Source organism: Aquarana catesbeiana, linkage group LG13 (genome assembly GCF_042186555.1).
Source record: "Aquarana catesbeiana isolate 2022-GZ linkage group LG13, ASM4218655v1, whole genome shotgun sequence".
In the NCBI taxonomy this organism is placed as follows: Eukaryota; Metazoa; Chordata; class Amphibia; order Anura; family Ranidae; genus Aquarana; species Aquarana catesbeiana.
Window position 1 is genome coordinate 225024343 of NC_133336.1, and position 16953 is coordinate 225041295.

Below are 16953 nucleotides of genomic sequence, written 5' to 3' on the forward strand. Positions count from 1 at the left end.
CCAAAAAAAAAATGTACCACCGGCCACCGAGTGCCACCTTTCAGTGCAGCCTCATCGGTGCCTTCTGACCAGTGCCCATCAGTACAGCCTCATCAGTGCCCATCAGTACAGCCTCATCAGTGCCCATCAGCAAAGCCTCATCAGTGCCTTCTGGCCAGTGCCCATCAGTACAGCCTCATCAGTGCCTTCTGACCAGTGCCCATCAGTACAGCCTCATCAGTGCCTTCTGGCCAGTGCCCATCAGTACAGCCTCATCAGTGCCCATCAGTACAGCCTCATCAGTGCCCATCAGTACAGCCTCATCAGTGCCTTCTGACCAGTGCCCATCAGTACAGCCTCATCAGTGCCTTCTGACCAGTGCCCATCAGTACAGCCTCATCAGTGCCTTCTGACCAGTGCCCATCAGTACAGCCTCATCAGTGCCTTCTGGCCAGTGCCCATCAGTACAGCCTCATCAGTGCCTTCTGGCCAGTGCCCATCAGTACAGCCTCATCAGTGCCCATCAGTACAGCCTCATCAGTGCCCATCAGTACAGCCTCATCAGTGCCTTCTGACCAGTGCCCATCAGTACAGCCTCATCAGTGCCCATCAGCAAAGCCTCATCAGTGCCTTCTGGCCAGTGCCCATCAGTACAGCCTCATCAGTGCCTTCTGGCCAGTGCCAATCAGTACAGCCTCATCAGTGCCTTCTGGCCAGTGCCAATCAGTACAGCCTCATCAGTGCCTTCTGGCCAGTGCCCATCAGTACAGCCTCATCAATGCCCATCAGCAAAGCCTCATCAGTGCCTTCTGACCAGTGCCCATCAGTACAGCCTCATCAGTGCCTTCTGGCCAGTGCCCATCAGTACAGCCTCATCAGTGCCCATCAGTACAGCCTCATCAGTGCCTTCTGACCAGTGCCCATCAGTACAGCCTCATCAGTGCCTTCTGACCAGTGCCCATCAGTACAGCCTCATCAGTGCCTTCTGGCCAGTGCCCATCAGTACAGCCTCATCAGTGCCCATCAGTACAGCCTCATCAGTGCCTTCTGACCAGTGCCCATCAGTACAGCCTCATCAGTGCCCATCAGCAAAGCCTCATCAGTGCCTTCTGGCCAGTGCCCATCAGTACAGCCTCGTCAGTACCCATCGGTGCCGCCTCATCAGTGCCTTCTGGCCAGTGCCCATCAGTACAGCCTCATCAGTGCCCATCAGCAAAGCCTCATCAGTGCCTTCTGACCAGTGCCCATCAGTACAGCCTCATCAGTGCCTTCTGGCCAGTGCCCATCAGTACAGCCTCGTCAGTGCCCATCGGTGCCGCCTCATCAGTGCCTTCTGACCAGTGCCCATCAGTGCCGCCTCAGCGCACATCAATGAAGGAGAAAATGTACCTGTTTGAAAAATTTTATAACAAAACTATGAAAACTGTTTTTTTTTCAAAACTTTCAGTCTATTTGTTTATCAAAAAATAAAAACCCCTCAGTGGTGATTAAAAAGGACCTGCAGTCTGCTCACATAATTTGTAATAAAAACATCTTTGCCATTCTGAAGCTTCCCTCCAACCACTTTGCATATTATTTTATATATACTGTGATTCTGTACTTGCCAAATATGCTGCAGAAATCTCCCTCCACCGAGTCTGGCTGCAGCCATTTTAACTGTGGGCAGCTGAAGCTGCTGCCTGTTCACTTCCTGGATTTACACAGAGGCACACCTCCAGCTCTGCAGCTCTCATTGGCCCTCTTATAACTCATCCCCCCTCTCTTCCAGGCAAACTCTCACAGAGTGAGAGAGAGAGAGAGCTGTGCATGATGTCATAGTCTAATGACCAGACAAGAAACAGGAAGTGGGCTGTATAAGGGATTTACTGGCAGAAAACAAAAATGTTTTACTATCCAAAGTTAAAACAACAACAAGGGCAGGAGATCTAATAGATGGAAAGATGAAAAAAATGACTGAAGTTCTGCTTTAAATACCACCAAAAGAGAGCTCTATTTTATGATTTGTGTACAGTGTTACATGACCGCGAAATTGTCAAAGTGTGAGAGCGCTGAAAGCTGGTCTGGGCAGGAAGGGGGGTGAATCAAGCGGTTAATGAAGTATTATTGATTACAGAGCTGCATGGTTTTATTTTACAGCCCCGGAGTTCAGCTTTAGGAGATCCCACTGAACTTCCGCAGTATATAAAAGCAGAGATTCCTGCTGCAGGGGATGCCTGTTATTTGGCCTCAAGCTGCAGACTGCAATGAAAAGGTAACTTGTGATACAATGTATGGGAAGGTTCCTTGTGTAAAACATATAGATATTTTTAAGCGGAGTTTTGTGTCTTGAGGACGGTGGGATGACAGTGGGGGCCGGTGACATTTATAAACCCCCCCAGCTCTATAGACTCGGCATTGTCTCCATATATGTCACATCTGCAGATTTCTCACCCACCCGACATTCCTTCCCCAGAGAAACACCCGACACCGAGCGACCATAGATGAGATCACACTGAGATAATATACCGATATATACTTATATCTGGAGAGCGGTATATACTTATATCTGGAGAGCGGTATATACTTATATCTGGAGAGCGGTATATACTTATATCTGGAGAGCGGTATATACTTACCCTATAATGGGGTGCAGAGAGTCCAAAAATGTATAGTTACTCTCTCTCTAGAGTCCAAAAAAAAAAAAAAAAAAAACACATACATAGATAGATAGATATCTCTATCATTTATTCTGATATATTTAAAAAAAAAAAAAAAAATAGATATATAGATAGAGATAGAGAGAGATCCTTCTCTAATAAATAAATATATATAATTACACACACAGTGTGGATGGAAAGTATTCAGACCCCCCTTAAAATTTTCACTCTTTGTTATATTGCAGCCATTTGCTAAAATCATTTAAGTTCATTTTTTTCCTCATTAATGTACACACAGCCCCCCATATTGTACACACAGCACCCCATATTGTACACACAGCCCCCCATATTGTACACACAGCCCCCCCATATTGTACACACAGCCCCCCCCCATATTGTACACACAGCCCCCCACATTGTACACACAGCCCCCCACATTGTACACACAGCCCCCCACATTGTACACACAGCACCCCATATTGTACACACAACACCCCATATTGTACACACAACACCCCATATTGTACACACATCACCCCACATTGTACACACAGCACCCCATATTGTACACACAGCACCCCATATTGTACACACAGCCCCCCATATTGTACACACAGCCCCCCATATTGTACACACAGCCCCCCCATATTGTACACACAGCCCCCCCATATTGTACACACAGCACCCCATATTGTACACACAGCCCCCCATATTGTACACACAGCCCCCCCATATTGTACACACAGCCCCCCAATATTGTACACACAGCCCCCCCCCATATTGTACACACAGCCCCCCCCCCATATTGTACACACAGCCCCCCCCCATATTGTACACACAGCCCCCCACATTGTACACACAGCCCCCCACATTGTACACACAGCACCCCATATTGTACACACAGCCCCCCATATTGTACACACAGCCCCCCCATATTGTACACACAGCCCCCCCATATTGTACACACAGCACCCCCATATTGTACACACAACACCCCATATTGACAGAAAAACACAGAATTGTTGACATTTTTGCAGATTTATTAAAAAAGAAAAACTGAAATATCACATGGTCCTAAGTATTCAGACCCTTTGCTGTGACACTCATATATGTAACTCAGGTGCTGTCCATTTCTTCTGATCATCCTTGAGATGGTTCTACACCTTCATTTGAGTCCAGCTGTGTTTGATTATACTGATTGGACTTGATTAGGAAAGCCACACACCTGTCTATATAAGACCTTACAGCTCACAGTGCATGTCAGAGCAAATGAGAATCATGAGGTCAAAGGAACAGCCTGAAGAGCTCAGAGACAGAATTGTGGCAAGGCACAGATCTGGCCAAGGTTACAAAAAATATTCTGCTGCACTTAAGGTTCCTGAGAGCACAGTGGCCTCCATAATCCTTAAATGGAAGACGTTTGGGATGACCAGAACCCTTCCTAGAGCTGGCCGTCCTTCCAAACTGAGCTATCGGGCGAGAGGAGCCTTGGTGAGAGAGGTAAAGAAGAACCCAAAGATCACTGTGGCTGAGCTCCAGAGATGCAGTCGGGAGATGGGAGAAAGTTGTAGAAAGTCAACCATCACTGCAGCCCTCCACCAGTCGGGGCTTTATGGCAGAGTGGCCCGACGGAAGCCTCTCCTCAGTGCAAGACACATGAAAGCCTGCATGGAGTTTGCTAAAAAATACCTGAAGGACTCCAAGATGGTGAGAAATAAGATTCTCTGGTCTGAGACCAAGATAGAACTTTTTGGCCTTAATTCTAAGCGGTATGTGTGGAGAAAACCAGGCACTGCTCATCACCTGTCCAATACAGTCCCAACAGTGAAGCATGGTGGTGGCAGCATCATGCTATGAGGGTGTTTTTCAGCTGCAGGGACAGGACGACTGGTTGCAATCGAGGGAAAGATGAATGCGGCCAAGTACAGGGATATCCTGGACGAAAACCTTCTCCAGAGTGCTCAGGACCTCAGACTGGGCCGAAGGTTTACCTTCCAACAAGACAATGACCCTAAGCACACAGCTAAAATAACGAAGGAGTGGCTTCACAACAACTCAGTGACTGTTCTTGAATGGCCCAGCCAGAGCCCTGACTTAAACCCATTATATATATATTTTTATGTACATTACAGATTTTTGCGTTTTCTGTCTTGTGATGACATAAGGAAAAAGGTTTGATGTATTTTGGTTGATGATTATTATTAATAACAATGGTAATAGTAGTAGTAATATTAGTAATAATCCCACACACACAGATATTGGAGTTATTTAAATTTTATTAGAAAAACCCTCCATTATTTTGGCATAAAATTTCCCTGAATATAAACGGACGCTCCCAGAACCCGGCGCCCATCACAACAGTATTTTCAGGATCCCTCAGACACAGCGATGTCTCCTTGGTCGGTAAAATCCGGCGGCGCTCTGGACAACGCAGAGGGGACGATATGACTCGGGGTGATCGGGGGGTCCCTCTGCTGGCACAGCGTGGGACAACTTTTAAAAAAAAATGGTCAAAAAAAAAAAAAGTCCAATTTGTAGGTTCACCACCAATGATAGGACCGATCTCCGTCACCTGACTGAGCGCCGTTCACCACCAATGATCCCCATAGAAGAGGCGCGATCCAAATTACCGGTGTACAGAGCCGTCTTACCATTCCCCAAAAAAGAATAGATGATCCGGCTGGATGTTTTCTGAGGGGGCGGTCCGGGATGAGAACGATTTTGTATTGTGGTGACAACGGTTGGTAGAAGAGTCCCGGTGGTCGGAGTCTCAGTTCTTCTTGGGTTTGGGGGTGTCGTACTTTCTCTTGCTGGAGAACCAGAGGAGGAGGGGGATCCCGATGGAGGGCAGAGTCATGACCCCAAAAGCTGCCCAGTCCAGCTAAGTAATGATAAAAGAGAAGTCAGAATATAAAAGGGTGACCCAGAGGATTTCTTAGCCCCAATGCGATTGGCTGAGCAACCCATGTCCCCGCCCTAACCCATAAAGGCCAACTACAGCTTATAGAATCAGGCTTGCTGTGTAACAATTGAAACTATGTATTTTTTTTTTTATAATGTATAAGTTATGTAATATCTGCTGCCTGCCACCAATTAAAGTGGAAATGTGTGCCTACAATACCTTCCCTTGTCCCCACCAATGAACATGCAATTATAATTCCTCAATCAATTAATTTGGGTTTCAATACATCTCATGAGACCCAGCGACATCATTACGCGGTCTTTCCTCTGTAAAGATCACAGCACCCATCCCGGATATTCCTCTGGACTTACATGCCTGCTGGCCACTGGGTGCTGCAGATTTTAGCTGTGCAATCTGCTGATCAGTCTACTAGAATGTAATCAAGCAACCGATCAGCAGATTACAAAGCTAAAAAGGCTGCAGAAATCAGTAGCCAGCAGGCAAGTAAGTCTAAAGGGATGTTGTTGGGGATCTACTCTTTGAAATAACACTCAGGACTTCACAGCTAAGTCTGCAGCACCTAGTGACCAGCAGGGAGGAGCATGCATGTCTAATGGGATGCGGAGGATGTGTTCTTTTATATAACACTCAAAATTGCATTGCTAAGTCTGCAGCACCCAGGGGCTAGCAGGGAGGTGCATGTACATCTAAAAAGGGATGCCGAGAGTGTGTTCTTTCATATAAACACTTGAGATTGCACAGCCAAGTCTACTGGCCAGCAGGGAGGAGCATGTTTGCCTAAAGGGATGCAGAGGATGTCTCATCCTCCCTCCTCTAGACTCCTTATGCCTTTCCCCAAGTTGTGCCCTCTACACTTCTTGCACCCCCTCCCTGAGTTGCCTCCTCTACACTGCTAGTTCCCTTCCCCAAGTTGCCTCCTCTACACCCCTTGTGCCCCCCCCCTCTGAGTTGCCTCCTTTACACTCCTTGTGCCCCCCCCCTCTGAGTTGCCTCCTCTACACTCCTTGTGCCCCCCCCAAGTTGCCTCCTCTACACTCCTGTGCCCCCCCCCCCCAAGTTGCCTCCTCTACACTCCTTGTGCCCCCCCCCCCCCAAGTTGCCTCCTCTACACTCCTTGTGCCCCCCCCCCCAAGTTGCCTCCTCTACACTCCTTGTGCCCCCCCCCCCCCCAAGTTGCCTCCTCTACACTCCTTGTGCCCCCCCCCCCCCAAGTTGCCTCCTCTACACTCCTTGTGCCCCCCCCCCCCCAAGTTGCCTCCTCTACACTCCTTGTGCCCCCCCCCCCCAAGTTGCCTCCTCTACACTCCTTGTGCCCCCCCCCCCCCCCAAGTTGCCTCCTCTACACTCCTTGTGCCCCCCCCCCCCCCCAAGTTGCCTCCTCTACACTCCTTGTGCCCCCCCCCCCCCCAAGTTGCCTCCTCTACACTCCTTGTGCCCCCCCCCCCAAGTTGCCTCCTCTACACTCCTTGTGCCCCCCCCCCCCCCAAGTTGCCTCCTCTACACTCCTTGTGCCCCCCCAAGTTGCCTCCTCTACACTCCTTGTGCCCCCCCAAGTTGCCTCCTCTACACTCCTTGTGCCCCCCCAAGTTGCCTCCTCTACACTCCTTGTGCCCCCCCAAGTTGCCTCCTCTACACTCCTTGTGCCCCCCCAAGTTGCCTCCTCTACACTCCTTGTGCCCCCCCAAGTTGCCTCCTCTACACTCCTTGTGCCCCCCCAAGTTGCCTCCTCTACACTCCTTGTGCCCCCCCAAGTTGCCTCCTCTACACTCCTTGTGCCCCCCCAAGTTGCCTCCTCTACACTCCTTGTGCCCCCCCAAGTTGCCTCCTCTACACTCCTTGTGCCCCCCCAAGTTGCCTCCTCTACACTCCTTGTGCCCCCCCAAGTTGCCTCCTCTACACTCCTTGTGCCCCCCCAAGTTGCCTCCTCTACACTCCTTGTGCCCCCCCAAGTTGCCTCCTCTACACTCCTTGTGCCCCCCCAAGTTGCCTCCTCTACACTCCTTGTGCCCCCCCAAGTTGCCTCCTCTACACTCCTTGTGCTCCCCCAAGTTGCCTCCTCTACACTCCTTGTGCTCCCCCAAGTTGCCTCCTCTACACTCCTTGTGCTCCCCCCCCGGAATTGCCTCCTATACACTGCTTGTGCCGCCCAACCGCCCCCAGATTTCCTCCTCTACACTGCTTGTGCCCTCCCTCCAAGTTGCCTCCTCTACACTCCTTGTGCCCCCCCCCCCCGAGTTGCCTCCTCTACACTCCTTGTGACCCTCCCCCGAGTTGCCTCCTCTACACTCCTTGTGACCCCCCCCCTCCCCCGAGTTGCCTCCTCTACACTCCTTGTGCCCTCCTGAGTTGCCTCCTCTACACCGCTTGTGCCCTCCCCCCAAGTTGTCTTCTCTACACTGCTTGTGCCCTCCCCTAAGTTGCCTCATCTATACACACTGCCTCCCCCCCCCCCATTGCTTCAACGACACTTCCTGCACCCATCCCCGTGCTGCCTCAACAACACTTGTTGCACCCTCTCTTGAGTTGCCTCAATCACACTCCCCTTGCCCTCCCCCGAGTTCCATAAAGGGTAAAAGACCAAAACCACTTACAAAGTGGGGGGAGAATCGGCGGTCAAATTCGCGCTGAGCCAGAATTCCTCCTTGTCCCGGAGCACTGGTGTATCCAACCTGTCAGAGAGAAACCTCCATTGAGAAACAAAAACCAGCAACATGTGTAAAATAAATGTAGGAGCCACAGCTCACTCTCTAAACCGCAAACCAAACAACTACCTTTTTGTTTTGTTTTTTTAAATCAAAATCCTTGTTTGCCTTCTTTGTTCCATCTCAGTGCTGCTGATCTCCTGCTGCCACTTCCTGTCTACCTGCACTCAAGCAATGGCTGCATGGCATATCTCAGGTAGGTTCTTGATGGTGACAACATTGGAGCGTGTCTGTGTAATGGGGGTCAAACCGGCCACTTGTAGTCTCCATCAGCAGCCCAATTCAGAGACAGGGATTGCTTCCTAAGTCTAACTGAAGTCCAACCCTCCCCCTCCCCCTGCAGCCAGTGAGACAACAGCTAGAAAGGAGACGGATCCATCATAACATCAGCTCATCCCACCTCAAAGCAAAGCATTCTTCTCAAGACAAGAAGAAAACAGAGAGAGAGAGAGACAGGGGGATGACCCCGCGCCCCCAGCTTGCACTCCTCTTGTCTGGAGAAACTGCTCGAGACTCATTACTAATATGATGGGTCCAACTCCTTCCTAGCTGTTGTCGGCTAATTGTTTCCTCACTAAACTGGCCCCAGCATAATAAAAAAAAAAAAAAAAAAAAAAAAATAATAATAATATAATATACACACACACACACACACACACACACACACAGTACAGCATCTGTATGTATCCAAGTACAGTATATCTATGAGGGTTCTTCCTCAGTTTCCGCATTTTCTTTAACAAAAAAAATACAAAAACGCGCAGAAACTTTTTTAAAGACCCCTCGTCTGCTGACTCGCTGCAGCTTCTAATGCACATTATGAGAAGTTCACAGCGTGGGGTGAAATCCTGGAGGCACAGACACACATATGGGGGAGGAGCCGGTACACCCAGAGGATGTGGGGCAGATTTTAGACACACATATGGGATGGGGGAGGAGCCGTTACACCCGGAGGATGGGGGGTCAGGTTTTACAGACACCTATGGGGGAGGAGCCGGGACACCCAGAGGATGTGGGGCAGATTTTACAGACACACATATGGGATGGGGGAGGAGCCAGTACACCCAGGGGATGGAGTCAGATTTTACAGACACACAGATGGGGGAGGAGCCGGTACACCCGGTAGATGGGGGTCAGATTTTACAGACACGCCTATGGGGGAGGAGCCGGTACACCCAGGGGATGGAGTCAGATTTTACAGACACACAGATGGGGGAGGAGCCGGTACACCCGGTAGATGGGGGTCAGATTTTACAGACACGCCTATGGGGGAGGAGCCGGTACACCCGGAAGATGGGGGTCAGATTTTACAGACACACCGATGGGGGAGGAGCCGGTACACCCGGAAGATGGGGGTCAGATTTTACAGACACACCGATGGGGGAGGAGCCGGTACACCCGGTAGAAGGGGGTCAGATTTTACAGACACACCGATGGGGGAGGAGCCGGTACACCCGGAAGATGGGGGTCAGATTTTACAGACACACCGATGGGGGAGGAGCCGGTACACCCGGAAGATGGGGGTCAGATTTTACAGACACACCGATGGGGGAGGAGCCGGTACACCCGGAAGATGGGGGTCAGATTTTACAGACACACCGATGGGGGAGGAGCCTGCACACCCGGAAGATGGGGGTCAGATTTTACAGACACACATATGGGGGAGGAGCCGGTACACCCAAGGGATGGGGGTCAGATTTAACAGACACACCTATGGGGGAGGAGCCGGTACACCCGGAAGATGGGGGTCAGATTTTACAGACACACCGATGGGGGAGGAGCCGGTACACCTGGAGGATGGGGGTCAGATTTAACAGACACACATATGGGCGAGGAGCCGGTACACCCGGAGGATGGAGTCAAATATTACAGACACACCTATGGGGGAGGAGCCCCTACACTCGGAGATTGGGGGTCAGATTTTACAGACACACACATATGGGAGTACTCACCACAACCTGAGCCCCCTCCTGGGCCAGGTAGGTCATGGTGGCGGAAGTGAAATTAAAGTAGCCGGCTTTCAGAGGACGCAGGACCACGGTGTGGGAGACGTTGCTGGCGCTGCACATGGGGAATTAAGGAAACAAATGAGGCTGAAGGAGGACCTGCAGTATGAGAAGGGAGAGAAGGGAGGAAGTGAAGAGTGTACAGGAGGGGGAAACATTCATGGAAGGATACGGGGCGATTCGGTCCCATTTCACGTTCAGCATGCCGGCCACAATCCCGAAATCCTCCGGGGGGAAGGAATCGTCCGAGAGCTCCACATCCAGAGCCGCGCTGGAAGAGAAGAAGAAGAGAGTCACATCAATGGGAACCCTCCACACACAGGATAAGCTGGAGGCATCATGTAGATACCCAGAACTACAGAACACCTCCTCCTACGTCATGGAGAGTTGTTGTTGTAGTGACCAAACCCACCGGCCCAGTGGATCCAATGTTGTCCTGTTGCAATCTGCTGATCAAGTCCGGCAACCTTGGTCCGGTGCTGCCATCTTGGTCCTCCGCAGGCATCAGAAGCCAACTGCCTCTTGCTGTCAATCCCTGGTGATCCTGCCAGTACATTCTGCTGCCCATCACTTCCTTTACCTCTGTGACAACGCTTGCTCCCCCTCCCCCGGGAAACTATGACTGTGTTGCCCCCTCTTCTATCAGAAAGACGCTACCCATCAGAATATGCAACCGAAGTGACATATCCATCCCGGCCATCTTGGTACACCCCGCACCAAGCCTACAGTCTGAAGTCGTGAAGCGGACATCTTTTTACACCCACCGAAGTCTTGCATTTCGCACTTAAGTTTTACCAGTAAGCTGAGCTTATAATCGTGTAATACAGGAAATCCGTCTGACCGTTTTGATGCTGAATCTTAAAAAGCAGGAGGCGTGTCTTGTCAGATTAGCAAACCTGCCGCTGCTTTTAAAAAATTCAACATCAAAACAGTGTCATGGATTTAAAAAATACCGTATTTCAGTATATAAGCTCAGTTTACTGGTAAAAAATAAGCGTGAAATGCAAGGCTCCGGTGGGTGTAAAAAGATGTCCGCTTGCCGCCTTCTGACTGTAAGCTTAGTGCGGGGTGTACCAAGATGGCCGCGATGGAACATCACTTCAGTTGCATATTGTGATTGGAAGCGACTTTCTGATACAACAGGGGCAACACAGTCATAGTTTCCCGGGGGTGTTTTGTCCGATTTGGCGACCCGTCAGAAAGTGTAACAGAAGTGACGTTGCGTCACCGCCATCTTGCTACACCCCGCACTCCTCCACAGTAAGGATACACTGAGAAGGGGGAAAGCGGACATCTTGTTACACCCACTGGGGTTTTGCATTTTACACGCATGTTTAACAGAAAGTGAGTTTATATACTGAAATATAGTACTTAGAACTCCGTGTGAACGTTTAGATGTTGAATTTTTAAAAGCAGCGAACTTCTGTTAGATTAGCAAACCTGTGAGATCTGCGCGTTCGCCGCTTTTAAAATTCAACATCCTACCAGTCAGACGAAGTTCTAAGTCCTGTATTTCACTATATAAACTCACTTTACTGTTAAAAATAAGTGTAAAATGCAAAACTCCAGTGGGTGTAACAAGATGTCCGCTTTCCCCCTTCTCAGTGTATCCTTACTATGGAGGAGTGCGGGGTGTAGCAAGATGTCCGCTTTCCCCCTTCTCAGTGTATCCTTACTATGGAGGAGTGCGGGGTGTAGCAAGATGTCCGCTTTCTCCTTCTCAGTGTATCCTTACTATGGAGGAGTGCGGGGTGTAACAAGATGTCCGCTTTCTCCTTCTCAGTGTATCCTTACTATGGAGGAGTGCGGGTGTAACAAGATGTCCGCATTCTCCTTCTCAGTGTGTATCCTTACTATGGAGGAGTGCGGGGTGTAACAAGATGTCCGCTTTCTCCTTCTCAGTGTATCCTTACTATGGAGGAGTGCGGGGTGTAACAAGATGTCCGCATTCTCCTTCTCAGTGTATCCTTACTATGGAGGAGTGTGGGGTGTAGCAAGATGTCCACTTTCTCCTTCTCAGTGTATCCTTACTATGGAGGAGTGTGGGGTGTAGCAAGATGTCCACTTTCTCCTTCTCAGTGTATCCTTATTATGGAGGAGTGTGGGGTGTAGCAAGATGTCCACTTTCTCCTTCTCAGTGTATCCTTACTATGGAGGAGTGCGGGGTGGTAGCAAGATGTCCGCATTCTCCTTCTCAGTGTATCCTTACTATGGAGGAGTGCGGGGTGTAGCAAGATGTCCACTTTCTCCTTCTCAGTGTATCCTTACTATGGAGGAGTGTGGGGTGTAGCAAGATGTCCTCATTCTCCTTCTCAGTGTATCCTTACTATGGAGGAGTGTGGGGTGTAGCAAGATGTCCGCTTTCTCCTTCTCAGTGTATCCTTACTATGGAGGAGTGCGGGGTGTAGCAAGATGTCCGCATTCTCCTTCTCAGTGTATCCTTACTATGGAGGAGTGCGGGGTGTAGCAAGATGTCCTCATTCTCCTTCTCAGTGTATCCTTACTATGGAGGAGTGTGGGGTGTAGCAAGATGTCCACTTTCTCCTTCTCAGTGTATCCTTATTATGGAGGGTGTAGCAAGATGGCGGCGACAGAAAGTCACTTCCATTACACATTCTGACGGTTTGCCAAATCTGCCGAAACAGGGACAAGCAGGCATTGTCACAGAGGTGTAAAAAAAAAAAAAAAAAAACACAGACTCTTTCCCAAAAATGCACCACATGCATGGTGCATGAAAACACAAGTGTTTGATGCGTGTGGGGGGGGGGTGCAGTTAATAATGGCCCCACCACGCACCTGCTAAATGGTGGTGCATGTAGGAAGAGTGCGCAATTTTGCACTTGTTCCCGACATGCGTAAATGTGAAACCGATATCCCCCCGACGCTCCTGGCGCCCGAGGCGATATGAACGCCCAGATACCCACCTGGAGCCCACGTTGTAGATGTTGTATTGCAGGGTGAGGTCTTTCCCCTCCACCGCATATCGGTTCAGCAGAGACTTGGAGCCCAGGAGCCGCGCACCTTCCTCACACTGCCCGAGGGCCAGCAGGACCGCAAACGCCACCAGTAAAGTCTTCATCTACGGAGGAACACAAAAATAATAAATGACAGGACACACAACCAATGACAGGACACAACCAATGACAGGACACAACCAATGACAGGACACCGTTACTACATATAAGATACAATAGGGCTTCCAGACGGGACAGGAAATGCATTTTTACTGTTTTATTGTACTCTCTCTATTTTAACATTTTTTTTACTCTCTATTTTTACATTTTTTTTTTTTGTTTTTTTTTGTGCTCTATTTTTACTCTCCCTATTTTTACACTGTATTTTTACAGTTTTTTTTTTTGCTCTATTTTTACTCTCCCTATTTTTACACTGTATTTTTACAGTTTTTTTTTTTTTTTTTGCTCTATTTTTACTCTCCCTATTTTTACACTGTATTTTTACAGTTTTTTTTTTTTTTTTGCTCTATTTTTACTCTCCCTATTTTTACAGTTTTTTTTTTTTTTGCTCTATTTTTACACTGTATTTTTACAGTTTTTTGTACTCTCTCTGTATTTTTTCCTCTCTTTGGTTTTTTTTCTCTCTCTATTTTTACAGTTTTTACTCTCTATTTTTATAGTTTGTTTTTTATTGCTCTTTCTATCTTTACTCCTTATGTTTTAGTTTCTTTTCTCTCTCTGTTTTTACAGGTTTTTTTACTCTATTTTTACCCTCTCTCTATTTTTACACTCCGTATTTTTACAGTTTTTTGTACTCTGTCTCTATTTTTTCTCTCTCGCTATCTTAAGTTTTTTGTGCTCTCTTTTTACTCTCTATTTTTAGTGGGTTTTTTTTTTTTGCTCTCTCCATTTTTAAGTTTTTTTTTTTTTACTCTGCATTTTTACGCTCTCTGTATATTTTTTCTCTCTCTCTCTCTGTTTACAATTTTTTTTACTCTATTTTTAGAGGGTGTGCTTAGCTGGGAATGCCCCTCCTCCCATGAAGACTCCTGGGATGTATGACATCAATTTTGGCCTAGGCCAGAAACCCGGAAGTAACTGAAGAATTGTAAAAAAAATGAAAAGTATAAAACAAGTAAATCTAAACTTCCCTTCCTAATTAATGATTCTGACAGCACGAGGATTACAAACAGCCAGGTGACTGGGGGGTTAAAATTCTACTTTAAGCTCCGCCCCCAGGATCTGGATTCTGTCCGTAAATAAAAAGTTACAAAATGTAACAAATCACACGGAGGAGTCGCTCTGCAAACTACAAAATTCCCCCCCAAATTATTTCTTCATTTATGGGAAAAAATAAATAAAACAAATAACCTTCCAGGACACCCATCTGGTAGGATTGATATTAGAGAGTCCCCCCCCCTCCCCCCACCAAGGTTAGGCTGATGTGTCATTCCAGGGTATGCTACTGACTGATGCGCCCCCCTCCCCCCCCCCCCGGGGGGCTCAGGTCAGGGTAAGACGCTGTATAGATTACAGAATTGCCCCCCAGCTGCTCAAAGCGCCCCAATACTGAGCACTGGGGGCCCCTAATAACGGGGGGGGGGGGGGAGACGACACACACAGAGGGGTCCCTGAGACCACCGGTAGGTACAAGCGAGGGCCCCCCCGACTACCTACAACAAATGGGGCCCCCGGGCCGGCCTCCACACACACACACAAGAGGCTCCGAGGGGCCCCATCACCGGTAATGACCAGGGAGGGGGGATGGAAAACTACGGGGCCCCCTGGAAATAATGGGCAGAAATTACACACTATATCTAATAAATGGGGGTCACCGTACACAGGGGCCCCGGGATATGATGAGGGGGCCCCAATCACCAGTCATGTACACTGAGCTCATGTAAGAGGGGCCCCAGAATGGACTGTGGGGCCCTCTCAGTGTACCCTGAATATGAAGGCTGGCACACAGGAGCCAGATAATTATATATGAGGGGCCCCTGAATATCAATGGTCAGTCAGCCAACACACACAGGGGCCCCTAAAGTCCCCAACCCAACCCAACCCAACCCAACCCGACACCTCCTCACCTCTCCTGACTCCGAGTGACTCCAATCTAAGGATCACCGAACTGAGAGACACGTCACCCCTCCTCCGCACCGGATATCCGGCCTCACCGCCGCCAGGAATCATGGGAAGTGTAGTCCCCGCCCGCTCTACAGAGTGAGTTAGATGACCCGCCTCTCTGCTGCCACCTGCTGGATCCCCAATGTGATTGCTATTATCATTATTATATTATTATTACTATTACTATTATTATGATTAATACATCATTCATCATCGTCACTGTTATATTGTTATTATCACCATCACATTCATAGGCATCATTATTGTTATTATTACAATTGTTGTATTTATTTCCTTCTATTTAATTCTATTTTTTAATTTCAAATATTTTTTTTTTTTTTTTTTTAGCACTGCCACTTTTATATTAACCCCTTGTTTTTCATAAATATATCTTGCTATGCAGCCTATGATTTCCTCATTTTTATTTATATATTTTTATTTTTTTTACCATTTTTAACATATTACTAATTTCTTACCATCCTTTATTTACCACCTGCTGCATCCCAAATGTGATTGTTAATATTATTTTGAATATTAATATTATTTTTAATATTATTCTTAATTATTATTGTTATTATTTATATTATTATTATTTTATATTTTTATTATTATTATTTATATTTTTATTATTATTAATTAATATTTTAATTATTATTAATATTATTATTAATACATCATTCATCATCATCACTGTTATTATATTGTAGTGTCATTATCGCCATTAAATTCATAGGCATTATTATTGTTATTATTACTATTGTTGTATTTATTTCCTTTTATTTAATTCTATTTTTTAATTTCAATTTTTTTTTTTTTTTTAGCACTGCCACTTTCATATTAACCCCTTGTTTTTTCATAAATATATCTTTCTATGCAGCCTATGATTTACATTTTTTTTTTAGCATTTTAACATATTACTAATTTTATTTTTTTTAATATTAATATTATTATGAATGTTCATAATAATATTATTATTATTGTTATTATTTGTATTATTATTATTATTTATATTTTATTATTATTTGTATTATTATTATTATTAATACATCATTCATCATCATCACTGTTATTGTTATTACCACCATTATATTCATAGTCATCATTATTGTTGTCATTATTACTATTCTTGTATTTATTTCCTTCTATTTAATTCTATTTTTTAATATATATATATATATTTTATTTAGCACTGTCACTTTCATATTAACCCCTTGTTTTTTATAAATATATCTTTCTATGCAGTCTACTATTTCCTCATTTTTATTTATTCATTTCTTTATTTTTACCATTTTTAACATATTGCTAATTTCTTACCATTCTTTACCTACCACCTGCTGAATGCCAAATGTGATTGCTATTAATATTTTGAATATTAATATTATTTTTAGTATTATTATTACTATTATTTTTATTGTTATTATTTGTATTATTATTATTTTATAGTTTTATTATTATTATTATTATTATTTATATTTGTATTGATATTTTTATTATTATTAATATTATTATTATTAATACATCATTCGTAATCACCACTGTTATTATATTGTTGTTATTATCACCATTATATTCATAGGCATCATTATTGTTGTTATTATTACCATTGTTGTATTTATTTATTTCTATATT

The 16953-nt window shown here is 46.3% G+C and overlaps 1 protein-coding gene across 1 annotated transcript; it reads right to left on the bottom strand.

The window, feature by feature from the left end:
* Positions 1 to 4873: 4873 nt before the first annotated feature.
* SSR2 (signal sequence receptor subunit 2) lies at positions 4874 to 15406 on the bottom strand. The gene is made up of 6 exons (XM_073609321.1): positions 15288 to 15406; positions 13171 to 13325; positions 10419 to 10517; positions 10193 to 10301; positions 8130 to 8207; positions 4874 to 5496 (listed from the first exon to the last, which is right to left on the bottom strand). Exons 2-6 carry the CDS (start codon positions 13323 to 13325, stop codon positions 5386 to 5388), a joined length of 552 nt encoding a protein of 183 aa, XP_073465422.1. The 5' UTR covers positions 15288 to 15406; the 3' UTR covers positions 4874 to 5385.
* Positions 15407 to 16953: the final 1547 nt, after the last annotated feature.